This window comes from Nipponia nippon, unplaced genomic scaffold (genome assembly GCF_047370975.1).
Source record: "Nipponia nippon isolate SJK-2023a ecotype South Korea unplaced genomic scaffold, ASM4737097v1 scaffold_12, whole genome shotgun sequence".
Lineage (NCBI taxonomy): Eukaryota > Metazoa > Chordata > Aves > Pelecaniformes > Threskiornithidae > Nipponia > Nipponia nippon.
In genome coordinates this window covers 2,519,533-2,539,861 of record NW_028262313.1, presented here as the reverse complement: position 1 = coordinate 2,539,861, position 20,329 = coordinate 2,519,533, and the positions used below count along the sequence as shown (strand labels likewise).

General features: G+C 49.0%; 2 protein-coding genes across 11 annotated transcripts in view; one reads left to right on the top strand and one right to left on the bottom strand.

Annotated features, from left to right (window-relative positions):
* Positions 1-9,139, top strand: part of LOC104023128 (ligand of Numb protein X 2) — a 30,790-nt gene extending 21,651 nt beyond the window's left edge. For all 4 annotated transcript variants that reach the window (XM_087748365.1, XM_087748363.1, XM_087748364.1 and 1 more), the window contains exons 6-10: positions 569-751; positions 1,850-2,024; positions 2,238-2,448; positions 7,280-7,438; positions 8,743-9,139. In XM_087748365.1, coding sequence (XP_087604491.1) covers positions 569-751; positions 1,850-2,024; positions 2,238-2,448; positions 7,280-7,438; positions 8,743-8,878 — 864 coding nt within the window. In that variant the 3' untranslated portion in view covers positions 8,879-9,139. The remainder of the gene's footprint in view (positions 1-568; positions 752-1,849; positions 2,025-2,237; positions 2,449-7,279; positions 7,439-8,742) is intronic.
* Positions 9,140-14,048: 4,909 nt separating this feature from the next.
* The window catches only part of LOC104023483 (pre-mRNA 3'-end-processing factor FIP1-like), a 28,432-nt gene continuing 22,151 nt past the window's right edge, over positions 14,049-20,329 (bottom strand). For 4 of the 7 annotated variants that reach the window (XM_087748368.1, XM_087748367.1, XM_087748369.1 and 1 more), the window contains 2 exons: positions 18,400-18,558; positions 14,272-15,147 (listed from right to left, as the gene is read on the bottom strand). In XM_087748368.1, the coding sequence (XP_087604494.1) occupies positions 15,015-15,147; positions 18,400-18,558 (292 nt within the window). In that variant the 3' untranslated portion in view covers positions 14,272-15,014. Of the gene's footprint in view, positions 14,199-14,271; positions 15,148-18,399; positions 18,609-20,329 lie in introns of those variants that run through there. The other 3 variants (XR_015702517.1, XR_015702516.1, XM_087748371.1) reach the window with 3 other exon arrangements.

Below are 20,329 nucleotides of genomic sequence, written 5' to 3'. Positions count from 1 at the left end.
TTAATTAGCAGCAGTCTTCGACAAAAGGTCATGTCTTCAGGTACTCTGGGAAAAAAACGGGTGGGAGGTGTTGAACAATAGATGTACATGGTACATAAGCTGGGAGGGAAGGAGCTTTAACAAGTTTCTTTACAATAAAAGGAAAAAGCATCCAGTACTCCCATCATGGTCATCCATCGTGTGGACCAGTCAGCCTTCTAGCTCTGTTCGTTTTGTATCACAACACAATATGCTATTTTGGTTATTTGTGCTGAAGTGGAAGAATTAATCATCCCTTTCCACTTGTTTGGCATTTGTAGGGGAGGGAGGCATGAGCGAAGCCTGCCTCTGCTCCTGTTCCTTCTGACTAACGTTTGCTAATTCCTTTCTTCTTCTCGCCATAGGATTCTGCGGCCCTTCACAAAAAACATTGCGTCACGTTGCATAGCCCTGTTTCAGACCCTTTGTAGAAACCGATGCCAACCCTTCTCTCTCCCCAAGAAAATGACAGGGGCCGTCCCTAATTTCTAATTTATTTTTCTTTCTATTTTAAATAAAATAAATACACTCTTTCTGTTTCTCCTGGCAGACCACTGAATCAAGAGTGAACTTTGTCGTCTTGAGGCAGCCAGGCGTACAGCTGTCGGACCCGGTAGAAGACGGCAGCACATCAAATAACAGCAGCAGCAGCAGCAGCAATGGAGGAAGCCCAGTGCACCATCGGAGACGACTAGACCAGAATCACTATAGACGAAAATCTACCTACCAGAAGGTAAGTTTTGTAAATAATGGCAAAAGCACGGGTTATTCTTGGTCTCGCAGGTCCGTTATGTTTGCTCTGTGACGGCGATTCATCATATAAGACTGATCAGTAGCTCCATTTCTTCTTGAGCTATTGAAAAGCAGCAGGTTTGTGGCTTTTGGTACTGGAGAACCGTACATTTGTCGTCTGCTGGGAAACACCGTTTTTAGGGAAGAACGTGTCAAAATTTCTTCAAATGTCTCTAATGTTGATGCGGAACCAGTGTTTAATCCTTTCTTGTCTGGAAAGGACAATGGGAAATTTACCATCTGTGAGATGCTTGGGACTTGCTTCTTGACATCCATCAAGCACAACACGTTCAGGGTATTGCATGATGACGCTAAGTTATGCTTCTGGTTTGGAGCTAGAGGGCTTTATGGCACAGAAGTCGAAACTACACAAATTACACTGTAGTGTTCCTGTGATCTCCGTGTTGCGTCTGCCATCCATGTGCATATTATAAGAAACAGTATGAGCAAGAGGAGACTCGCCAGTCTGTTGCACCAAGAGGGATTTGCTCTATGTTTAGAACTTCCATTTGGGTGCGAAAACTTGCTACAACTGCTTAGGCTTCTGTGTTTAAATGTCTCTGGATTTTAGTAAGTAGCTGTCACAAATGGCTGGAGTGTGGTTCCTTGATTTAAATCCTAGAATAGAATTTGCATATTGTTTCTACAGCATATACTATAATGTGTGCTTTCACTGCAACCTAAACATTTAGTAGTAGTCAGAGAGAGGTTGATTGCTTGATATGCATGACCTCGAAATGAGTTGGTAGCTTGTTCCTCAGTGCAGAATTGTTCTCCTCAGAGTGAGCATCTCCCTACAGCAAACGAACGTGAGATCATTAGGAGAGCAGCGCCTCGGTTGTGGTGGTACCATGTTGGAAATACAGGGTAGTGTTTCTACCCAGAGCAAGTACACGAGAAGCTGACTTTGCCATCCAGCAACGTTGCTGAAATGTTCTGGATTAAAGATACAAGATGTTCTGTTATTTTCTTCCAGATCTGGGCTTCTCAGGTTAATTGCATTAATGAAGCTGCATTTTGTACTGTCATTCCTTTGTAGGATTTACCTCAGGGATATGTAAGTCATGAAAAGACAGTTGCAATAAAAAAGGAACCAAAGGAATCTTTAGGAATAACAATTGGAGGCGGAAGGGATAACAAAAACAAGCTCCCTATATATGTCACGAGTGTGCAGCCCATCGGATGCCTCTTCAGGGATGGCAGAATCAAGCGAGGTAAGGAAGCTCTGAGACCCTTTGTCCTTTAGGAACTGGTTTTTGGGGTGGGTTTGGTTTGGTTTTGTTTTTTTTTTTCTTTTTTTTTTTTTTTCCAGTGAAAGTTGGACTTGCACACTGAAGTGAGGCTGGAAACAGGGTTCTACGTGAGACCTTTAGGCAGAAATGGGCTTCATAGCAAAAGGCCTGGAATAATCCTTATTTAATCAACAGGAGATGTACTTTTGAGCATAAATGGCATCGATTTGACTCATCTGAACTACTATGAAGCTGTCTCAGCACTGAAATCTAATGCAGCTTCCCACTCAGTCGTACTGAAAGCCTTGGAAATCCTTTCACTGAACTCGACAGAGCCATCTCTGGACATCAAGGAGCAAGGATTCAGCTGGTCTCCCCTCTGGATCACATGGCTCGGATTGCCTAGGTACGTTTGTTCAGTCACAGAGCTGACTTTCACTAAAACACTAGAAATTAATTGCTTTGTTGGTTGACTTGGAAGCATTACTGGTATTCTCGTTTAGCTCTAAGGCAGTGGAAAGCTTTATTTGTCAATGAGATCACGCTATAATGAATGCATAAGAAACTTCCCCTGCTTTTTATGGTGTGACCCATCGTTCCCCGGCTTCTGTTGGACAGTAACCATATTTCAGAAGTTCCTGAAAGCCCTTTTTTTCCCTAAGAGAACTGACACAGAAAATGAGAAGTATAGATTCTGGCATGTGAGGCACTGAGTTGACATATAGTCAACGCAGATACAGTCTCTGCTAAAATATTAACTGAAATCTCTTTGTAGCTCTTTCTGGATCACGTAACAGAAGCCAACAGATACCTGTGTTGTTTTATAGTTTCTGATCTGATCTCAGTTAGGGGCAGGCATTCTTTCAGTCTGATTCTTTTTAGCTGTTGTAATTGTGTCACCTTTAGCATGAAGCAGAAATGATTCTGAACAGTTGAGTTTACCTGCTGCAAAGCTTTGGACTGTAGACTTAGCACACATTTTAGCAGCAACATGCTAAGTTCCAGGTGACAGGGTTGGGCTTTGAAAGCTTGAAATTTCTCTCTCTTTCCTGGAGAGGTGAACCTCTGGTTTGCTCACTTTTGCAGTTTCATCAAAATACATTCAGCTTTGAAAGGCTGTGTGTTGTCACTCCAGCTGACTGGAGGAGGGTTGTGCAGGAGATGCACGTGGAACAGTAAAGCCAAACCTTTCTGTGGGAAGCTCGGATTATTTACAACCTTATTTCTTGAGGCACCTGAAAGAAGAAATACTAACAAAGCCTCTGTTACGTTACTCTTGTGTTACTTAGCAGCGTGTAAATGTTAAACAAACAGCCCAAGGAAGGTAGCTTTTGTGTCTCAAGCGACCGTAACTTGGCTTGCGCTCAGCACCGTCCTACCAGTTTTCTCTGCCCTCCCAGGGAATCAGCCTGTCTGCTCTGTGCAGGCCTGGTATGAACTAGCCTGAGCGGCACCTGGATAGCCCAAACCTGACTACAAACCCTCAGATGCGGGCTGGTGTTTGTTCCTCATGGCTGCTCCTGCAGTCAAGGACAGCAAGGCAAAACCTGGCTCAACTTTCTCCCTTCTTCCTTTTCCAATTTATCTGGATGGCTGGTGGCCTGCAGCTACACCATGCTTTCTGCTACAGGGACTGGAGTCCACTCGTTGCTCACTGGTCACCCGCCTTCTTTTCAAGAGTATACTGACATTACCTGCCATTTAATACATTGCTGGAAATTCTTTTGCTGCTGGTATTAATGTTGCCCCCCCTTCGTTTGACTGTTACTGTACCTTGCTACTGAAGCAAGGAGCAACCTTTCTGCTCTTCAGTCTTCCTTTCTTACTCCAACCTGAATTCAGGCATCTGAACTTATCTGCTGTTCTTCTGCGGGTGTGAGGGCGGTTAGGAGGCACAAAGCAAGGTTATGTCATTTCAGGATCTGACAAAAGCTTTCTTCTTGTTTCTAGTAGTAAAAATGGCTGCAATTCTTGTGCTTCCTCGCTCATTTTCCTATCTGCTCCTAGTAAGACCTGGTAGCAACTAGCTGGTTGTCCACAGAATGAATGATTTCCCTAAAGCCACTAAGAATCTGCCTTTTTCAGCTAAGCAAGGTATTTATATTTGACGTTGTAGCTGGCACAATCCGATTATTTTTAATTATTGCTTGAGAATCCGTAAACTGAAATGGCACCCTTTTTTGTCACCTGGAAATGTTCAGGGTGCCTCTATGCTAGCATTTTAGTTTGGCTCAGGAACGTGCTGTTGAAACGAGAATCCCAGTTGTCCTCACTTGCTGTTTTGAGTTCACGTCGCAGAGAAGTCTTGACCCGCACAAACTGGGCTCCTTTTGAATGCGACTAAACCAGAAGTGCTGCAGAGGAACGCCCATTACACTCTGGCACAAACAGACCCTGTGCGTACCACACTAACACTAGATTGTAGAAAACCCCCTGAAATGGACCAAAAAGAGACCTTGTGTCCTCAGCACCAGTTGTTTCACTCAGATCTGTTCCTTTGGGGCTGCCCTGCTAAAGCAGACATAGCCTCAGTATGCTAAAACATTTTGCAGTACGGTGTGAAAGTTTAAAGCTCATTGCTGATGGCATGTGTGATTTTGATTTTCCTCATCATTTTTTTCCCAGTTACAACTCCAATCCAGCCGAAATATCCTTTCCTCCTTAGAGGAGGAAACCCATGTATTTCTTTTTAGTTTGAAGCCGAACTTCATGCTGCAAGACTGGAGTCGAAGTTAGTGCTCAGGGCTAGGGAAGTGTATTCAGTCGTTGCAACACTTGAGCACACAGTGTTTAATTCTAGCCCTGATTCTTCTATCTGTGGTTTTCTGTTTATGTCAAGCACTGTCTGTCATCTCGGCACGCTGTTTCTGAAAGCCCCTGTAGCCCATCCTGCAGAACTTGGGGTATGTGCCAGGCTACTGTGGCGGAAGGGTTTTAGGAGAGAGGTGACAGCCCTGGTCCTGTGCCTTTCTTGGGACCCTGGGTAAGAGGGAATAACATGAGCATCTTGGTCACATTCCTCCTAAAAGAAAAGCACTCTGTGCTCCTAAGGCTACTTTCACACCACAGCATTTGGTGTGTAAGCTTGGAGCATCTTCCACCTCTGACTATGGCCAGTGCTGCTCACTTCCAATGAAGATACAAACATCCCCATAAGAGGGACAGTGTGGTAATATTTTTCCATCTAACCCCAGGCAACTAGTATTGGCTGTACTGAACCAGGTGGCTGGTGTCTTTCTTGGATTTTTTGTTTTGTAATACAACCGTGGGTAGCTCTGCTGTCCTTGTAAACTTACTCTTTCTCCATTTTTTGCTTTGTTATTAATGGTGGCGGTGAGTGTTCCAAGTTACTTGTATGCTACTACTTATTGCTACTGAATGTTTATCATCGTCGCTGTAGATGTCGCAGAAGACAGCATAGGAAATTCACTCGATTTCTTCAGAGTAGTTTGTTAAATCAGTACCAGCTACTGATAGTATAAAATACCATCTCAAAATGCTGCTTTGGAGGGGGGTGCGTGCGTCCTAATTCATTGCACGCTGAATCCTAAAGATACTAGAAATACCAAGTTTACAGATTATCTTTTCTCTGTAAAAGCTTTGACTCTTGAAAACGGTAACCGTGCACAGCGCGGCTTATGGATAACGCTCAGGGGGTGGAAAAGCAGTTTTTCCCCCTGCCTTCTTCCTCGGGGTTTACCTGAAGCCAGTCTCCATGAAGTCTGAGCTCTTTCTGCAACAACTGCTCAGCGCTCCCTGCTGCGGCCCCGCTGGAGCGGCACACTCCACGAACTCTGAAAGGGATGCAGAACTGCAGACTCAGCAGGGTGTTTGTCAGAATAAAGCTTGCACCTTTACTGTCTGTAAAGTCTAAAATTCTTTTCCCACAGTCATTTGCCATTAGAGTAAATTAACGTTTCTCTTCCTAAAAACCCTTTTTGATATGGAAAACTGATTTCTACCAACCAGCCTTTTCCAGCTCTTGGAGAACATGTTTAATGTTTTTATTTATGTTCTGCGCTGACCTAGTGCTTGCCACTCTTGCTCTCTGGGCTGTTCATTGGCACTAGCTGCCACATACATTTCTCATAGCTGTGTTTTTACACTTGTGTGGTACCAGTGGAAGAAAACCATGCAGGCATCAGTAAGCCAGAGCTTGGTCTTCCAGCGTTTATGTGTGAAGAACTCATACAAAAGTAAATTACAGTTTGAAAGTAGATAATTGGATCTTTCTCCTAGTGAGAAGTTAACTGAGAAGGCTTTTGAAATCTGAAACTCATCTGCAAACTGCTCAAGCAAAGCCCTTGAGGCAAAAACGTTTATTAGGAAAAGTTTAGCTGCTGGAATACCTCAGTGGGGTGATCAGCGGCAGTTTCACACAGTGTAGCTCTGGCAGCGCCTCGGTGCCAGAACCTAACCTGACTGCGAGCCAGAGTACACGAGATGCTTGCCTGCGCTCCTGCCACACCTTTTCAGACGCCTCGCAAAGGCTTTGCGTGCCTTTGTGCTACAAACTCAAGGAGCAAGTGCTGTTAGCACTTCTATGCCACATCTCCAAGGCAGCCCTAGCACTGCAGCGTACCCCAGGCTTACTGAGAAGACGTACCTTGGTGGCTGGCACTCAAGAACAGCGGCCTGTGAGCTCTCTCCGAGGAGTCCAATATCTTACTGTACGCAGCAAACCTGGGTGTAGGTACTGGAGGAAAGACCTTTCATAGTCCGATTTGGTAGTTAGTAGAAGAAAGGCTGCTGTACCTCCTATGTTTGCTTTCCGTCAGTGATACATAGCTGCTGAATGCCTTCATTGTACCAAGCCTGTAGTATACGGATGGAATTGAAAAAGGTTTGATTCTCATTAATTGCATGGGTGTAACTACTGTTCACGATTAATTTGTTTCTGTCACTAGTACTGTGCATTAGTAGACTTCATTGAGTTACTCATGAATCTTTCAGGCCACAAACCCCTTTAGAGAACAGTGATTTTCTCTTAACTCTTAAACTAGCACTGACAATACTGAGAAAAGATTTCTAGAGGACTGGCATCTTCAGATTTGAGAATTATCCCTGTAACACGCCCTGCAAAGGGGTTGCCTCAAGTCCTCAAAAAAAGAAAATAAATCTGAGGCTGTTACATAGCTGCGCTTTCCGCAAGGGAAAACATAATTTTCTGGTTAGGCAATTTTCCTTGAAACACACTCGTAAGCTTTGTCTGTTTTTGACCGTGCCTGTCTTCACAGCTACCTTCACTGCTGTCAAGATATTGTCCTCAGTAAAGGCAACCTGGAAAGCTGGGGCTTCAGCATTGTTGGAGGCTTTGAGGAGAGCAAAGGAAACCAGCCATTCTTCATCAAAACCATAGTGCCTGGGACTCCCGCCTTCCGCGACAGGAAACTGAAGTACGTATGAGCCGCCCTGCGGGTCGCCGGTGTTTGTGTCGGGAACACTGTTGGTACTTAGGTCAGCACGCACCGTTTCACTGAGGGGCTGTCTTTCACCCTTTGAACCAGCTGAGCGAAAAGTTAATGACTTCTAGTTCTTAGACGCTCATTTGTGCAGCTAATACTGTTACCAAAGTTTAACAAACTAAGTCAGTCCTGTATTAATGAGTGGTTTGGTTTCTCTATAAAGGTGCAACTGAAAGGAATTAACAGTTATGTTTTAAAAGGCTGTAAAGGTTTTAATTGAGTAATTAGATAAAAGTAGAAGGGGGATGTTTGAGACGAATCTTGGAGATTCCGGAGTGTAAAATCTCCTGGACTAGGAAAAGTATCCCAATGGAAGCAACAAAAGCCCTCCTGTGCAGGAAACTTCAAACGAGCTTTGCTGACCTGTTTGTTAGCAATTGTAGCGAGGGGAGTGGTGGATAGCGGAGCCGGAGCACCCCACAGAACGCTCTTGCAGTGTTATCTCTGGGATCCACCAGAGCTGGCTTCTCAGCAAGCGTGCAGCAGGCTGCAAGCTGTAGAAAGCAGAAGCGAGGCTGCTGTCTTGCAGGGGACGTAGTTGCAGTGTAGGGAGCTGGGCTTTGCTCCCCTGAAAACGGCGTGGAAGAACAGAGCTGGGCCAGAGCCTTGGTGGGGGGACTGGGGTCAGCTGGGTTCCTGTTGGAGCGCTAGGGCAGCAACGCGCTTTCCCCATTAGACGCAAGGAAGGCAGCTGGCTGGCGTCAGCACCTCGCATCATCGCAGCTGAACGGTACAACCACGCAGAAGATCGCTTGGTGTGCCATAGAGGGGGACAGATCAGGCAGGACTCCGAAACCTCTCCTGTATTGACCTACAAGGTGACAGCACGCTTCAGCGTCGTGAGCACTTCACCTAGTGATTGCTAGTCAAGGAGCTGTAGGAGCGACCTTGGCGTTGAGGGTGTTTATCAGCACAAATTTGTTTTCTGTAACTTTTCCCTCTGCTGACTGGCCAGCTGGTCACGCTGCTGGTGACCGTCGCTGCTGTGTCACTCAGGTACCAGCAGTGTTCTCCTTCTCCCTTGCCCTCTTTGACTCAGAAGCAAACCTCTGACAGCAACCGCTCCCTCTGCTTAGATCCATTCCTTGCCCCTCATCTTTCATCTAGCGAAAAAGTTGCTTCAACAAAGAGTTGATGATCTTGGCTCAGGGTGGGCTAGATGACCTTGGGGGTCCTAGGGGGCAGTGTTAACAATGATGAAGCCCTGACAAGCCTGTTTCCCGTCTTCTGATTAGGTGTGGAGATGAAATAGTGGCTGTAAATGGAGTGCCAGCAATAGGAATGAGCAACTCGGAACTAATCCCAATGCTGAAGGAGCAAAGGAACAGAGTCACGCTTACTGTGGTGTCCTGGCCGGGAAGCCTCGTGTGAAAGCTGAAACAAAACACACAACAGTTTCAGGTATCAGATATCAGCTGGCCGTCACACAAAGCTAAACACGTGACAGATGAACCAAGGGACTGCTGAACTCCTGCTACACGGTGTATTGCCACGAAGACTTTCAGCTTCCTTTTTGGAGAAAACATTTTACTGTGCTGAGGCTGTCAACAAATCTGGTCGATGGATTCAAAGTAATGGTTAATCCACACAGTCATTGTAGCTTCCTGGGCTCATTAAAGCTCTTTAGAATTGGTGTTGCAGAGAAAGCTCTTTTTCCAGTGTTTCTCTACAAATTGCCTTTGAGGTGCTTTCCTCACTTTCAGAGCTCCGCTTTCCATTTAATATTTTGAACAGGTTAAAGCAGGCATGACTGTCCGATTTCCCCTGCTAGTTAATACGCTGCTGCTACTCATCTCCGACTGCCATTCTTGGACATTGAGTCATTTTATACGTGCTTTTAAAAGCCACTACCGCAACCGTAAGGATGTGGACCCAATTAAGCAGTTCCTGTAGCCCCCAGTCTTGATATTTTTTGGTTACTGAAACCTAATGAATGTGTTTATACATTAAAAACAGCTGAAGAGCTGCTAGGTTAGCAGCTGTGTTGATTTGTATATGAAGGCCCTATCACCAGGTAGCTGTTGTGAATCCTGATTTAGGATCCTGCCACCTACGCCAATTCGTTACGAATGGGCGATTCAGGCTGCTTAAAGAATCACTGTCAAAGGTATCGTCAGCAAAAAGTGGTTTCATTGAAATACGATGTTGTAAAAGTGTGACTTTAACAAAGTTCGACGGCAAGGTTCACTCTTACTGCACAAAGGATGCAGCAACGATTCAAAACTACCACGACGCAAATCAAAGTTACCATGATACAAGGTTACACGCGCTGTCGGTCGCTTACCAGAGATCTGCAGTTGGCGAGAGGCGTCTCCGCCTCGAGGAGCAACCTTGAGCGGTGTCCCAGCTCAAGGGGACGTCACCGCCACGCAGCAGCTGCTGAGCAGGGAGCGCTCCCAGAAGGCTCGCTTAGGCTGTCAGATTTATGGAATAAAATGGTTGGCCCGTAGTCAAATTACATGCGATGGAGAAGGCACGCATGAGACTCCTGGTACACACCTTTCTTTGTTCCTTGATAAATGAGCGGTGGAAAAGCCACCCGCTATTCATGTGTTCATTGCGTGATCGGTGTTCCAAGCTCCTGTGCATCGGTGCTCGCTGTGTCACTGCTCCTTTGTGGGCTTTCACAGAACAGGCTGGAACGGGAGAAGTTCTTGGCCTGGTTATGACTTAGGCCTTCACCTCCTTTGGAGCCTGCACCAAACCACCCCTACTTTGGTTAAGGAGTCGAGTGCCCGTCACAGTAGCCAGAGATAAGGAAGTTGTGTAATTTTCATCCCCTCCCTCAGCTTGGTTCCCCTGGTTTTATGACTTGATAAAATGACCAGCTTTTCCCACAGAAGGCAGATGATTAAGTAAAAACAGGCTTGTTTGTTACAAGAAACCTCTGTCCCAGGCTGCTGCCTTATTTTTATCGGTTTCCCCGTGACCAGCTGCAGAGTGAAGGCAGGGGGAGGATGCCTGTACTGTCAGGCAGGTGAGACGAGCTCCTGCGGTTCTGTTCCCGTCCCTCTCGCAGCTGGAGCGAACTCTCGCCTCCCTGGGTCAGGGTGAGCTCAGAGGGTCGCTGCCTGCCTCGGCCACTGTAGGCAATAAGCTCCCTCCGGAAGGGCAGCGTGCCCACCGCGGCTGCCGTTCAAACCCACTGCGCTGTTAAAATTTAGAATACAAGACTCGAAGCCAAGGCAGGGTGGTTTGACCTACGACGCCTTGCTCAGTTCCCACCTGAAAACTCCACGTGAAGCAATTCCCTCCTTTTTCAGAAGGCTGTCGATCAGCAGCAGCAACGACAGCTCCTTCAAACCAGGCTGCATCGAGAGCCATCTTCCCTCTTCCGCCGCTTCTGCCGTGCCTTTTACGGGGCCAGCTCAGATTACAAGAATCAAAGCAGCTTCTCTCCCCTGTAAAAATGCTACCTAGAACAAATGTCTAATTGTAGCAAACTGAGTGCAGCTAAGTGCCCGCCCTTGTCTTTAGCAGTGCTTTTCTGCGGGCTGGCTACTTCCTCGTTCGCTGTTACTGCAGAGTAGACTGTTCCTTGCTAGGTGACGTGGTGGTTTCCAGCCAGAGGGACATCGCTGCCTCTGGCTGTTAGCTGAAGGCGGTCTATATGATCGGAGTCCCTTATACAGACATAGCTTAGGATCCCATTGTCACAAGAGCTTCCCCGGCACACGGCGTGGCCTCTTGGGTTGGCTGATAAACACCGCTGCGGACTTTGACAGCAGAAGCTGTGTGTGGCCAGCTGGGCTCTGGGGCCTTTTTTTTTTCCTGTCGTTCCTACTGAATGCTGAGAGCAAAATAATTCACAAGTCGGAAAGGTGCCTGCGGAAAACCAGTCACCCGGGAGCAGAAAAACCTGAAGCAGTTTTTGTCTCTTTCCAATCAACGTGCAGAATCTGTGCCTGGTATGGAACAGTACATATTCATGTAGAGAGGGCGATTCCTACCGAGTAGTACCAAATATCGCTTGTATAAAGTGCCGTAGGAAAAAGGCGTGCAGCTGGTGGCCAGACGCTTTGAGCGAAGAGGGTGCTGCAGAAGACAGCGTGATTTTTTAGCTATTACTCCATCTCGTTTCAAGGTGCCTTCAACTTCACCAGAACGGCCTAGTAATTTAAGTATTGTTTCCAAGATCAGCTTGTTAATAGATGTTGAATTTGTTTTGATGCCTTCATAAATTATTGTAATATTACTGAAAAAAACACGTATTACAGGTGGTTTTTTTTACCCTTTCTTTCCTTTTACCCTTTTTCTTTTTTTTTTTTTTTTTTTATCAGCTAACGCCCCCAGAATAGGTCACCTCAACAACAGCCGCTTCTTGTGAGGCAGGAAAGAGCGTAATTGTCTCCTGCTTCTCCCAGGAAAGGAGCTGGGCTTTCCTGGGATACGTTATGGCTGTGCCTGGGAAAACAACCTGAACAGAAGTAAATCCCCGCCACTCTCCCCTCAGTCCGGGAGGCTGGCTGCAGCCCGCTAGTGCCGGTGGGGCTCAGAGCAGACTGGGCTGAAAAGCTAAGCCAGGAATAACTAAAGCTTTACTTAACGAGGCTTAACTCCCTGATGCGGCGTGCTGCGCAGCTCAGCGACCGAGAGGCAAGGCTGGGGCCGCCGCTGTTGCTCCCAGAGGAGCTGCACGTCCAGGCTGGGGGCCGGGTTGGGGTTTGGTGCGATTTCTACCACTGTGAACCTCTTCCCTGACTGGGATGGCAGCGGCCGATGGGCTGGGAGAAAGAGCGTTGCTGTTAACTATACGCTGCGCAACCGTAACGCAGCGAGCCTCTCTCCTCCTGGAGGCCGGGCCCCTTCCGCGCCGTCGGGAGCTGAAGGACCTGCCAGGGGTTCCCCCGTAAGTAATAGCACTCGTGCAAGCGCTCGTCCCTGGCTGTGAAGTTCACCCTCTCGGCGATGCTCAGCACCCGGGGCGTTCTGCGCTTGGTAACGCGCAGGCCCGCTTCTCAGCTCCAGCACTGATGCCACCAGCCCAAGAAGCGGCCTCTTCTTTTGAGAATTAGTAGTCACCATTCAGTAGCCCCAGGAACATGCCCATGAACCCGCAGTAGTTACCTGATGCAAGTAAAGATTATTTCCAAAGCCCCACCTTTAGACTGCTCTAATACATTAAAGGCAAACATTTCACCTCTATTTATTTCATTAGAATAAAACCATTTCAAACTATTTCCCTTAAATTCACAGCTGCTTCTGGCAGTGAAGGACTTGGGTCCATCTGTAAAAGCATTCAGAGAACACGGGAGGAAGCTGCAGCACCAACTCGTTGATCCGAGCTTCTCCGTCCCCTCTCCCACGCCGCCATCCTAAGCCCAGGTGCAGAGCGCTGCAGACTGGACGTGATCACCGGTAATTAATTAGGCCTATTTACAGGTTGAATGGCTTCCGTCACCTCCACAAACAGAGCCAGAGACAAGGGGAGTGGATGTAGAACAGCTCTGTCCACCCACGGAGGGGCACCACGTACGCCTTAGTATGCACGACTGGAAGAAATACTACTGAGCGGGGCCAAACCCTAGCCTTACCTTAGCGTGAAACTCTACTGCCAGCATTTTCCCGATTCAAGACAGGCAAAGACCAGCTCAGGCTGGGCCGGGGGGCGCTGCCTGGCCTTGCCCTTGGCGCTAGCTGCCCTAGCAATTTCAGAGTTCATCTTCTGGGGAAAAAAAAAAAACCCCAGATTTCATAATTACAGACTACAGGCTCTGCACGGAGGCACAGGCACGGAGCCTCGGCCCCTCTCCCGCCTGACGTTCCCACGTCGTGCAAGCGAGGCCGCGCTGCAGGGCGGCACGCTTGTCAGCGCGCTGCAGAGGAGCGTGCTCCCAGGGGGCACGTACCAAGCCTCCTGCACCCTTCTCCCCAGCTCTGCTTGGATTCCTCCTCCGCCCGTGCCATGCCACAACTGGATAAAAGCAAGTTCATCCCGCGTGCCCGGAAAGCCATCGGGCAGTCGCAGCTGAAAGCCACCACCCGGAGCCAGGAGAAGCGCGCCAGGAGCTGGGACTGCTGCAGCTCAGCGAGGCACCGCTGCCCCCGGCTGATGGCCACCCAGGCGACCTGAGACGCGCACACATCTCCCATGATCTCAAAGCACGTTTAAAAAGCCACATTAAAACCAAAACCCAAAGAGAAACCCCACTCTTTCCTTCTCCCCACAGCTTTTGCAGTTAACGACTCATCCAATGCACTGTCGCAGCACATAAACTGTTCTCGTAGTGCTGCGCTGGCTCAGGTCTCCGGGCTGTGAGCTTCACAGGACACTCAGACTTGCAAGATTACAATACAAAAAACCATAGGTCACATTTCAGAACCATATTATTTCAGGGCAAAGATTGAAGACAGTTTTAAATAACAAGTCAAAGTAGTGAAAGATACTTAAAAATGAGACACTCGTGGACTCACACAAACAGAAGTGCAGTATCCTAAGTGCCAGACATACCGAACGCCCTCAGAATGATTTCCTCTCTTCTTCCCGCCCAGGAACATCTCTGTCGCCACCCTCCCCAACCAATACTAAGTCCAAACAAACTTTGGAATTGGAATTTATTTTGAGCTCTAGGGGAAGGAATGCGCTGCGCAGGAGCGTCCGTGATAACCAAATAGAAATAAGCCAGCCCCATGAGGGCACACTGCTGGACGGGACGTCGTGTTCTCTGCTGTGCTAGATTATTCGGCTCAACTCCGTTTAAAAAAAAAAAAAAAAAAGTTAGTCAAAACTAATTAAAGAGAAACTCATGCTCTTACTACGAGTCTTCCGTTGGTCTCCCACAGGTGTAATATATGATAGAACTATTTTTGGAACAGATTAAAAAACACCCAGGTTTGAAGTCGTTGCAGACCCTGTGCAAACAGACGTGACGGCTTCTCAAAGCGTCAGACCGAAGCAGGATCCTGTGGCCCACCAGTGAGAGCAGCTCCTCCTCGCCACAGAGAAATCAGAAGACGTTTTTGTAGCTATAAAGAAATTTATTTGGGGATGAGACTTGTCACTACTAGAAGCCAGACTCTAAGCTGGCTCTCAGGATCTAAATCACACTTTTCTTTGGACAATAAATTTCAAGTCGCACTTACTGTCCTATTTTTCAAAAAGGAATGATGATGACAAAAAAAAAAATAAAACCCAAAAACTATTACCGAAATGCGTTAGTTTCAGCTGAAGCCATCTTCCATCAGAAACCATAGGATCTGATCCAACAAAGTTCTCCCTAGGGATGTTTATGAGTAGAGTAGCTCAGTGCTTTGTATGCTCGTACTGCTGTATTTTGTCTCGTATCAAAAAAAAACAACAAAAAAAAAGTTTAACTGCACGTGCAGCCTCAGCTCTCCAACCACTGCCACACGCTGCACTGCTCACCCAGAGTCAGCCTCTCTTCCCTTGGGGAAAAAAAAGTAATTAAAAAAAAAAAAAAAATCAACCCCCCAAAACAAAACATCACCCATGCCACGCTGGTTCCAAAGGCGCACGCTCCTCCTGAGGGCTGGCGGGGGGCCTGCGTTACTCCTTGGCATCCTGCTCCTCTCCCTCCTGGGCGCCGTCTTCGCTGGCCTCCTTCTCCTCCTTGCTACGCTTGTTCTTTTTGTGCTTGTGGCGCCGGTGACTCTCCCCCTCCTCGCTCTCGTGTTGTTTGCTGCGGTGGGGAGGAAAGGGGAGAAGAAAGTGACATCGGAGCCTGCATCGGCGCGGCTCTGCCGCAGGGAACCAAAGGCGCCCACCCTACGTCACGCGCGGGGCCGGAGCGCTTTGATCTGGAATAAAGACGGATGAGAAGCGCTGAGGGCATCGCGGTGCCGCTGCAAGGCTGCGTCGTGTTTATTGGGGACGATCTGATAGCGCACGTGGCCGAAGCAAGGGCGGGTTATGCAAACCGCCGGAGGTGCCTGCTTTACCCCAGCACGCGGTCCGGGCAGGCAGCGGGCTGCTGTCAGAATGATTTCTGGATGGTTTTTATTAGCAACGTCTCTGTGTCCTTCCCGCTCCTAAGGGAGCTCTACCAATTCTGACAGATCTCAGGCTTCAATGTGAAGCACTGAGGCTGCTGAGAGAAGGAAGAGTCCGAAATCTGAGAGGTGTTGAAAACTTTCACTCCTCTGAACATCTTGGGGAAATCCCTGGACTAGAGGCAAGAAAGGGATCGATGTAGCCAGAGAAACCTGGGTTTCCTAATGGGAGGCAGATCCTGTTTCTACTTCTGCTTACTCATAAACGACCTGGCACGTCACTGGCTTTGTGCTTTCAAACTCCTCTATCTCCTCCCCCGGAACTGTTTTCCAGATGCAGCTGTGCTCAGCGCTGGGCCCCTCACCCCAAGGAGGCCACGGAGGGGCTGGAGCGTGGCCAGAGCAGGGCAGCGAGGCTGGGGCAGGGGCTGGAGCCCAAGGCTGGGGAGGAGCGGCTGGGGGAGCTGGGGGGGCTCAGCCTGGAGAAGAGGAGGCTGAGGGGAGCCCTCATCGCTCTCTGCAACTGCCTGAAAGGAGGCTGGAGCCGGGGGGGGTCGGTCTCTTCTCCCCAGGAACAAGCGATGGGACGAGAGGGAACGGCCTCAAGCTGCGCCAGGGCAGGTTTGGGTTGGGTATTGGGAAAAATTTCTTCATGGAGAGAGTGGTCAGGCCCTGGCACAGGCTGCCCAGGGCAGCGGTGCAATCACAGTCCCTGGAAGCGTTCAAAAAACGTGTGCATGTGGTGCTTAGGGACAGGGCTAGAGGCTGGGTTAACGGTTGGACTCGATGATCTCGGAGGTCCTTTCCAACCTTGTGATCCTACGGCTAGCTGTGGATGTCTGTACAGGATTTCTGTGAAGTGGGAGAAATCCCAGCCAGAGTGGCCCTGACCGGGCTGAGCACGGCTCTGAGCACCGCCGACCCCAGCCAGCCGCACCGCGCACGCACAGCGCGCCTGACACAACCCGCGGACGCCCCGAGATCAGCCTCGCTCCCGTCGGGGAACGTGGAAAGGCGGGAGCTCTGGGTTTGCCCGCTCCGGCTCTTGGCCCCTCCTGGGAGGCGATTTTCTGCTGCTTCTCAAACATCCAATTGTTTCTCCTCCCAGGCTGAAAACCAAGTGAGGTCTCTGGAGCTGACCGTGGTGTGAAGGTGGCAGAATTAGACCAGAGCACAGGAAAAAGCAGATTAAAATTTGTCACAGGAAGACGTACGGTCACACAGGACAGACGCCCAGCTCCACGAGTGGGGACAGAGTCAGGTGTAGAGACAAATTCTTACCGCAGCTGGGATACCAGTTTAGCAGCAGAGACACCTAACTGGCTGAACCACTGGCTGAAAAGCGCCTGGCTTCGAGTCGTCTTCTGACTTGTTTAATAAATGGTTTCATAGTCATTAAAATGGGGGGGAAAAAAAAAGAAAGAAAGAAAAGGCTGCTTCTCCTCACACATCTTCAGCCACCTTGTGGCCACCAACACGGCAGTGGCTTATGCCTGAACAATGTGACTGTCCTGTAGTATTTAAACAAGAGTCGGTGCTTTCCTTCAGACTGGTCAATTTGCAGTAAACTGGAAACTACAAGGAAACCCGTTCACCTTCCTGCAAATGCTTTAAACAGGCTCAAATCTCAAAGTGCCTCAAGCAGGGACTCTGGTACGCACTCGAAGTGGCCTTGAACGAAAAGTCTTTCTCCATGTGCTTTAGCTAACGAACACTTCCCATCCTACCACTCGGAGCAAGACCGAGAGCATCTGCGTGTGGTTTAAGGAGCAGGGGGAAAGCCACCTCATCCCCACCTCCTGCAGCAGCCCAGTTCTGTAAACGGAGCTCTCAAGCAGAGCCTGACACTGCTTCGGTGAGTCCCATCCTGCTCTTGCAGCCAGGTACCTAACACGACTGCAATTCTGAGTAGAGGAAGCTGAGAAATGACCCTTAAAGCCATCGGCTTGTTAGCCTGGTACCAGTTCAGCTTCCATTTGTTTTGTATTCAGCTGTGATTGTGGTCCTGGCCTCTTCCCGTCGCTTTGCTTCCAACCCTTCAGCAATCAGTCCTTTCTTGAAAACGTATTCATCTCCTTAAGAACAAGAACAGCCTTTTGCCTCCAGTCACTACAGAGGAGTTTTTCTGATACCAGTTCCAAAATAAGGGTAGTTACCTACAGAGCTGACGTGAATTTCATCTAAAAGAAGGAAGTAAGCTGAAGCACCAAAAAAACCGAGCAAGTCTGCTCGAGCCATGACCAGGATGCAAACGGGCACAGCAACCGCGCTTTGCCTCAGACTGGACCTGTTACTTCGCTAGAAGATGCTCTCACAGGAAGATCCTCTGTAGCAAATACATTTTCTCCAGAAAAGCTGGGATTTTAGGACAGCCAGCTCTGCTCCAAAAGTGTTTCACCTTTGTCCAGATCATCGTCACTACCAGAAGCCCTGGGCACAGAGCTCGGATCAAGCAGTGCTCAGCCTCCTGCTCCAAGAGGAAATTTCAGATCCCAGGCTGAAGCAAGCTCTTCTCTTCGCACAAGGACACCTAATACTGAAAGCTGATGCTTCTGCTATCGTTCTGCATTTTACTTTGTGCGTACTTTCTTAACAGCAGGAGCTACGCTGTTCCGATGTGGTGTTTAGCACAGGTTAACCTCTCCTTTGTCAATCAGTGCTGCCATTTTGTGAGTCGGCAGCCTGCCAGCCGCCTTACTGAGACCTTACAAACACCGAGGACTCCTCTCCCTGCTACAGACAGCTCTGCCTCCTGCCCGGGCATGTGCCCGAGGGCGCTCTCTCTGCCTGGGCGTCACATCTCAGGACATCAGCAGCTCACAGCAAGCCAGCGTGACCCAGGGCGACAGTTCGCCCTGAGAACATCACCCTTCTTGTCTGCAGCTGAGGGGTGTTCCCGTTCAGCCCCAGTCAAGCCCAGTTCAGCCCTAGACAGCTCTTACCGTCTTGAAGACTTATGCTTGCTGCTCTCCTCTTTGTCTCTGTGCCGGCGCTCCCGGTGACGATCCTCTCGCTCCCTGCTGCGATCTCGACTCCGGCGGTAGTCACGCTCAAAGTCGTAGCTGCGCTCTCGGCTGTAGTAGCGGTATCGTTCATCATCACTTAAGAAGAGAAAGGAGAAGTGAGGCAGAGGAACACACCACTCGTGGACCTGAAAGTCAGGAGCCATGTTTACAGGACTGCAGAACCCCATCCTCACCCACGAAATCTGTCACCTCTTAGTCTAGCAACAGGCTGAGGTATTCATGATGCTCCTGAAAAAACCCATAACAATAAGCTGCTGCTGCTTATTGCACCCACGCTGCAACCCAATCCCAGTTTCTAACCACCGTGAAATAACCTTCTCCATTTGCCGCCCAAATGGTTGAATATCGTGGCTTTCTCCTGGCCTCTCAAGGCAAAGGGCTTACAAAATGTGTTCTCTGGATTTGCCAAGGGACCACCTTAGCAGCAGGCACGTGGCCAACGTCTCGGGGCTTTTGCCCTCACAATCCTTCCGGAATACGTCCAAGACATTGAGCTACCTTGTTGAAAGACAACAGAAACATGCTCCTCTTCCCATTCTGCCTCCCCTGGTGCTGGATCCTACCTCACACCACCACCGTCCCAGATAACCTGGAGTGAGTGAGAGCGCGAGTTAGACGAAAGGACTCTTTTCTTCCCCATGAGTTGAAAAACTCAACTTGTGAGTGCAGCTGACCTGGTCTTTCTGCCTACACCTAACGGTCTGCTCAAGGCACCTCATTCAGTGCACGCACAGGAGCGGGCATCACGTACCCCAAAATCGGGTACGTCCCACACTCCCCTTCCCTCCGCATCTCACAGTCCCTGTTCAACTTCTGAAAGCCAAAACCTGAAGGTTCAACAAGTCCCACTGTGGGGAACAATATTCAGACTCTGAGAGAAAGGAAGTCTGAAACATCGTCCTAACTCTCGTGGAAACAAGCCAGACCAATCCGTGTCCAATATCAATCATCCGTGAGGGCTGCGAAGGGCTCCACTGAGCACGGCGGCTTGCCCTGCTTTGGCAAGGACGATCTGAGGGGTCAGCATGCTTGAAAGCAGCCAGAAACGTGCTCAGGAGTGCCGATCACAGGACTCGGCTGCAGCAGGAACCTGCTCGGGAAGCGTGGGAGTCTGAGCAACTGCAGCAAGTTTTTCTTCTGTTCTGTTCCTCCCCCTTCCGCCCACAGTGCCCACTGGGATCAAAAAAAAAAAAAGGGGTTAGGTTGCCCTCTTTGCTCACCCCCTGCGCCGGGGAGCTCCCGGCAGGCAGCACCCCTCTGCCAGGAACGCGCATTCTGATCATGTTTTGAATGACTATTGGTAGTGCTGAGCCTGAAGCCTGCAAAACACTGACGCTGCCTGGGACGGAACAAAAAAGCGACGGGTTTAAAGAGAGTCTCTACAGCCTAGCCTTCACTTGAGCTCTCTAGATCAACGCTGGGAGGCTGAAAGCCTCCTTTCCCAAGCGCTCCCAGCACTGCTGTCGCCTGCGATCACACCAGTTCCCACCAAGGTGGCTGTCTCCAGCACTGCTGGCAGGAACGCCTGGTTAAGGATTTACATTTCATGGCTGACTCCTGGTGAACGGCACTCCTTGCCCTGAGAGCCTCTAGAGGAGAGCTGAGCGAAGCACGGGTGCTTTTCCCTTTGATCTGACAGTTGCATTTAGAAGACAAGAAGCAGCAGCTTCCACAGCCGACATTTCACACTGAGCTGTGAAACACCTGGCGAACAGAGAGGGGCTATTTCACTTACTGGCCTCACATTACAGGTGGGAGAGCAAGCGAAACCGGTTCTGCTGGATTTAAACAACAAAAAAACCCTAACCAGACACAGGAAATCAGCCAGTGACACTGGCTCCTAGTT